Source organism: Uloborus diversus, chromosome 9, assembly GCF_026930045.1.
Source record: "Uloborus diversus isolate 005 chromosome 9, Udiv.v.3.1, whole genome shotgun sequence".
NCBI lineage: Eukaryota > Metazoa > Arthropoda > Arachnida > Araneae > Uloboridae > Uloborus > Uloborus diversus.
The window spans coordinates 16,760,572-16,767,489 of NC_072739.1; the positions used below are offsets into that span (position 1 = coordinate 16,760,572).

At 32.1% G+C, this 6,918-nt stretch overlaps 1 protein-coding gene across 1 annotated transcript in view; it reads right to left on the minus strand.

The window, feature by feature from the left end:
* Window positions 1–6,918, minus strand: part of LOC129229776 (protein TANC2-like) — a 50,943-nt gene that overhangs the window by 36,029 nt on the left and 7,996 nt on the right. The window contains exons 2-4 of the mRNA XM_054864149.1: window positions 5,760–5,885; window positions 2,609–2,815; window positions 484–642 (exon numbers count right to left, since the gene is read on the minus strand). Of these exons, the coding sequence (XP_054720124.1) occupies window positions 484–642; window positions 2,609–2,815; window positions 5,760–5,885 (492 nt within the window). The remainder of the gene's footprint in view (window positions 1–483; window positions 643–2,608; window positions 2,816–5,759; window positions 5,886–6,918) is intronic.

Here is a 6,918-nt window from a genome sequence, read left to right on the forward strand (position 1 = left end):
ACCAAATTCCCCAGGGAACCATTATTTAATAATTATATAAAAGAGATTTGTAAGATATTTTTCAATTTTAAGTTTTGAATATCTTTTTTTTTCTTCTCTTTCTGTGAAAATACAATTAATGTTTTCACTTCTAATAGTTTACATTGGATACAATCTATTAAGAAACTATGAAATAAAGGTTCTAATTACAACAAAAGCATAAAATATGGTACAGCAATATGATTTTATAATTATGTACCAATACTATTGAATAATGCAATAAATGCAAACTTAACTACGTCATTAGAAATAAGTGAAATTTCTAGCAAAGAAACTGTAAGACCACTTGTCTTAAACAAAAGAAAACAGTATATTTACCATGCCACCCTTTGGGCAATACCAAAAACTGAGAGGGTGTTCTTACAAAAGTGATAGAGTTTAATATTATACTAACAAATGTACTTATTTGTTCGAAATATAATTTAATAAATTTTTATGACTTACTAGCAGGGATGTGCCTCTGAAACTGTGTACCAATGGGACTATTACACGAACTATGTCCAGTGCTGGTACTCATCAAAGAGACGACACTGTCGGAGCTTTGCTCTCTACTTGGAGCTCGTAAGCTTCCGACCCTCGACAGAGGATCAGCATCGGAGGAATCTACAACAAAAGAAATTCAGATAAGAAATCTAAAACTATGAGTAGTACAAAATATTTCTGGAAGATTTTTTGCAAATTAACTTTGGCTTTCAATTATGCTATATGTATTTCAATGTAAGGAACCATTCATCAACTTTAAAAAAAAAGTGCTTCATACAAAGAGCCAAAATGTAAAATTCCGGGACAAAGTGCGAATATATATGTGCGTAAGAATGTCTCGTTTGTGCAAATGAATTGAGCATTAGACATGTTTCACTATTTTTAAAACAAAAATTTCAATACTAAAATCTAAGAACAATTAATTTCAAAAAGTCCATTTCAACCCCCCTTTTTGAGCCCTAGTACTATGAAGTGTGCATAGCAGAGTTCGAAAATATTATGATATTTTCGAAAATATCCGATATTTTGATATGTATCGGATATTTTGATATATATCCAATATTTCAATCAACAAAAACTTAAGTCTCCAAAATAGTAAATGTAACCTCAAATCAGTCTTTATTTTCTTATATCATTATTACAATATGTAAACTTAAAATTAAGGTTTCTTTAATTACATATATATAACATTTCATTTTACATTTTTATCAATTTTAATGTCGTTAATTTAGCATAACTTGTTTTACTCGTTTTTCTTCTGTCAGCTACTTGTACACAGTTATATAGTTCAGAAATAAAAAATATGCATTAGTGGTGCACAGTCATAAGACATTTTCTTTTTTTCCGACAAATGTTTAATATTTAATTATAGGCACTTTTATTATGAATTCAAGTTGTTACACTGCTAAGAATTTTATGAACATAAAATAAAAATGAATAATATATTTTACTTTGTTATATTAATGATGCATTAATACATCATAAAAATATAGTACATAACCATGGTTATTTTTAATAATAAATTTTAAAAAATACTATGAGTAATTTTTAGTTTTACAGGGTGTGTATTTTAAGTAATGAGAATATTTTTATCCTGACACGGCTATACATCAGAGGGCGCTCCGATCGGTTAGAGTCGGTAGAGGGGCCTTCGACCTTGATAACGCTCTGCTGGGCAGTTGCCTGCTGGCTTTGGTTGAGGCAGGATCAGGCGTAAGGGGCGTAAACGTCTTCAAAAAAGTGTGTGCAAGTTCAAAATGTAACAAAGCATTAAATAGCATTACCGCAATCAAATCTTGCATTCACCTTGGAAAATTGGCTGCATCAACACTGGAAATGATTCAGCAAGTGTATGGAAGGGAAAACTTATCTCAAACTCAAGTTTTTAGAGTTTGGGAGAGCGTGGAGGAGGAGCCCCGTGCAGGTCGCTTATCAACCGCGGAAAACGAGCAACGTGTGCGACATTTGCTGAACAAGGACCAATATTTAAGTGTTTGAATGATTGCAGAACAGCTAGGAATGGATAAAATGGTTGTGCACAAAATCATCATTGAGGATCTTGGGATGAGGAAGATTTGCGCCAAACTCTTGCTTCGTGTTTGCCGAGAACTTGACGAAAAATGACATCGTAACAGTTCCACAGCCTCCCTACAGCCCTGACCTTGCCCCAGCAGACTTTTTGCTCTTCGCCAAAGTGAAAACCGCCCTCAAAGCCTCAAAGGGCGGCACCACGGCACCCTGGATGATGTCAAAAGGGCTTGCACACATGCTCAGAAGGATGTTTTGGTTGGTGACTTCCAGTGAGCGCACAAACCGTGGAAACATAGCCTGCAGAAGTGTGTTGATACTCAAGGAGCACATTTTGAAGACTACTAAAGTTATGTAGCAATATCTCTAATAAATTATTTTTTATGGACTTATTCTCATTACTTAAAATACATACCCTGGATATTGAAAATATCGTAATTGACAAAATAAATATCCAAAATATCATGATATTTTCAAAATAAATATCAGATATATATCGACTGATATATATTGGCGAACCCTGGTGCATAGTAACACTAAATAACAAAACAATTTGTACCTGTCAGTGTAGATAACGGACTCGTGTTTGTGGTGTTAGCTTCGCTGCTTGCTAAGGATGAAATGCTGGCGTAGGATTCGTGATTGCTGTGGTTTCGCCTATCCATCTTCTGCCCAGACAGGCTCATGCGATCGCCCAGTAACAGACCAAGCCGGGTGTACAAGTCGTGGTCCCTCGAGGTTCTTGAATTGGACTGCAACTCGTCATCTGTCAAATATTAACGGTTAGAGTAACTTTAGGCAGGGCTAGTGGCATAGTCAAGAGGGGGGGATAGGAAGGTCATATCCTGCCCCTTGAAGCAACAAAATTATGTGTGAACACACATGCAAGGGCCCGAAACTGTGCTTTTCGGCCTTTGATTTTGAAAAATTTCATATGACCCCACACCCTTGTTTCTTGCTAGGACATCGGGCACAGCCGAATTAAGGCATGAGAACAGGGTGCCAACTACAGCTACAAATCCGGTTACAATTTTGAAAAATTAGGGTCATTTTATATTGCAGTATAGAAAGATGTAAATATTAAATTTAGGGAAAAAAAAATTCTCTTTAAAATTTTAATCTCTTCCAAATTCCAAAAGTCACTCCAGTCTAAACCCTAAAATTAGTTTACAATATTATTACATTCAAATGCACAGATGCTTTTTTATATTTACAGCTTGTTGTAATTTAGGGCTGCAGTAATATGCAAGAATAAAAATATTTTATTACTTCACTACACAGTATAGGGAGGTGAAGGCAAATAAAGTTCATGTCCAGTGTCCTCAAAAGTCATAGCCAGGTTCTGACTTTGAGCCTCTCTCACTTGAATAATTTTTCCAATATTATAATTGATAGACAAAACCATCTATCAAATTAGCAGTAAAACCCCTCAAGTACCTCAAAGTAAAACAATTTGAAGCAATTCTTCCAGTTTGGAGGGAAATATTTTGTGATACTTGTTTCAAAGAAAAGTTGATCAATGCTTTTCCATATAACTTTTATAAATTAGTTTTTTCTTACAAAATTTTACATATGAAGTCTTAATACTTACATATAAATAAAATCTCAGAAATAAAAAAATAATTTTTTTGTTAAGTAACAATTGAATATCAATATGTATATTACATATTGTATATTATGTATGTATATTAAATGTATATTAGCATTCATACTTCCAATTTCTTCACCACTGAAGGATCTGTTCTACACATTTCAGTTAAACATTATTATAAATATGACAATATGATGAGTAAAATATGACACCATGAATAAAAGTACAAATAAAAGCATTTGAAAGAGTTTTCAGTTGCGTTTTTACTGTTTCAGCAAAGATTTTAAAAGTTGAGTATTTCAATTCTTTCCTCTTGCTGAGTTTTAACTCTTTTTAAATGCTTCTATTTTTACTTTTATTTAGGTTGCCTTTTTTTTTACTTATATGTCAATACAAAGTTCCAACCGCTTTACTCATTATTATAAATTATTCATTTTAATAAATTGGCAGTCAAGCAAAATAGTTTAATGACCTACAATGGGAGCTAATGTTGCAATAACAAGTTAAACACTGCTATCATGTTGATAAGGGCCTTGAACACTTTGTTGATAAAAAGCTCACCAGCGGCTCAAGGTCACATATAACTCCTCTCTTTTTTATTCTCATTATTTTTTTAGATTATTATTCACTATCATCATTTGTCAAAAGTAATGATTCAGTGAAAAATTCATTCATACAAAATGCAAGTATATTAATATGTGACAGCAAAACAAGTGAGTAACTGTTTTGAGAGGTAACCCAACATTAAAGAAGAAATTATTCGATAACAGGGGTGCCAGAACAGAGAATGAGAGTCCCCTTCCCTTCCCCTTCCAAATACCCATAAAAACAACATCTCCTAAAATTTCAATTCTGTAGTCTGCACTATGGAACCTCCTGTGGCCACTGCTTGATTTGCAAGAACTTTTGGTACAGACTATTAATTTTAAAATGTGTTTCATTTAAAGTTTCTCAAAAGATATTATTCTGCTTTGTATTTTAATAAATAAAGAAGTACTACTATTTGCATAAAATATTTTCTATTATCAGAGAAAAAAGATCTATTGCAATATTCTAATTTATATTTTTACAGCTTATTTTAAATTTTGCTACAATTAATTACTTTTAACGTTTTTCATCTTTTTCTATAGCCATTAATCAAATTTGATCTTTTCATACACAATACAGTATAACTCCAATTTGACAATTGTCAACAGACTGGAAAAAGTTGCTGTTAAATCAAGGATATCGTTAAATGGAGAAGCATGGACATTAATGTAGCCAATCCACACCAGTGAAATGTATCATTAAATTGAGGAAATCGTTAAATCTAGTATAGTTAAATCAAAGTTATACTGTACATATTTGCTCAAAATTAGAGTTAGTGTTTTGTAGTTTTCCCTATTTTCAACATAAGGTTGAATAGTGGTTAAAAATTCCACAAGAAAACATAGTAATAAAGGTTGGATGTTTTTTTGCAAGTGTAATAAAATAAGAATGGAGTCAAAAAATAATAAAACACAAACAAATAGCACAATCATTCTTCACATTTTCTGTGCTTTTAGAACTAAACACGGTGTAAAAAAATAAGTATCCTAATTTAAGAAACCACATGAGAAGAAAAAAGAATAATAGAGAAGAAAAAAAATGCAAAAAGGAAAATTTCATTTTAATTTTAGGAAGCAAAATATATATTGTATGATTAGCATAATATAACTGCTCAACACTTTAATATTCTAATATTTTCTCCTCCTGGTTTCTTTAAATGTCTTATTTGTAGGGTTTAAGTAGCATACGAGCTCACTTGAGCTCAGTTTTCTGCACTTCTTTTCCATTTCAGGGGAATTTTAACATTTTGGACGGAATTCAGGCTATTTTAAGCATTTAATATGTTTTGAAGACTGTAAGACTCCTGCACTTCTGTTGTTAAAACTTAAGCCCTGGTTATTAGTCCATTTTAAATGCAAAAAATTCAAGTTTCAATGTAATCTGAAAAACCAGATTGAATACATTTAAGCGTAAAACAAGTTTGTTTTTTGTACTGCATTATTTGGGAGTTGAAACAACAAAGTTATCACATATGGCACTTTGATACATGATTATCACTGACACCCAGTCAATGAGCAACTTGGCTACTCACCAGAGAAGGCACCTTGAGTGTCACAGTTGAGAACACTAGGCCATTTCATGTGCCTCTGTGTTCTGGAAGCTCTAGAAAGCCGAGGACTACATGCCGAATACTTGCGTCCAGGTTGCTGGGGAATTGCTGAAAAAATAACTGCAATTAGCTGGAAGGCTCTTTGAAAAGCAGGTTAAAAAAAACAGCATTCTCAATGCTTGGAATAAATGATGTAGTTAGGAGATATAACACATAAGAATCTACATCAAAACATGTAGCAAGCACCATCTCAGAACTTGGTAAAAAAATGGTACATTAACTCTAAATCAGGAAGATTTTGGTTTAATTATGGAATTCTAAAAAACGTTTGGAATCTTGTCAAATTTTTGACAAGAAATACCACTCAGATAAACTGTTTTCATTTGATTCCTTACAGCAACTCTAATCCTTCATAACTGATTTTGTTTCTAGAAAATTGTTTCCCATTCTTGCTATGTTTACTCTAGTTCATTTTATTTTTAAAGTTCTCTTATAGGTTGGATTTCAAGTCTACATTTTTAATGTATTTAAATTTTTAGGAAAATTAAAAAGTACAGGTGACCACATCATTTAAAGGGGAAAATCAAAATTCAAATTAATGACTAAGATAAGTGACTTCAAAGTTAAGAAAGAAATGCTTGTGACAGAAGAAAAACACCAATTACCAGAGGAAAAATACTAGTACCCAATGGAACATATCCAGTTAAGTAAGGTAGCAAATTCAAATGACAAAGAGCAAAAATTTGTTGACCGAAGAAAAATTACATAAACTAAGGAGAAAATCATAGGTAATGAAGGAAAATCCAAAGAGCTAAAAAGTTAGAAAATTTAAACATAATAGTATATAACATAAACATAATAAATCCTAGTAATGAGAGGGGAAATCCAAAAATATAAGAAAGTAAATCTAATGACTATGGAGAAAACCTTAGTAAAGAAAGAGAACATTTTAGATAATCATAACGACCAGTAAAACGTTTTAATGACAAGAGGAAAATCCTCAGGACTAAGGGGAAATCTAAGGATAGATGGAAGAATGAATCCTTGCACTTAAAGGAAAAAGTTAATGACTAAATAAGAAACATTAAAAAAAATAATAATAACAAACAAAACTTAATGAGATTGAGAAAGCCTTCATGAC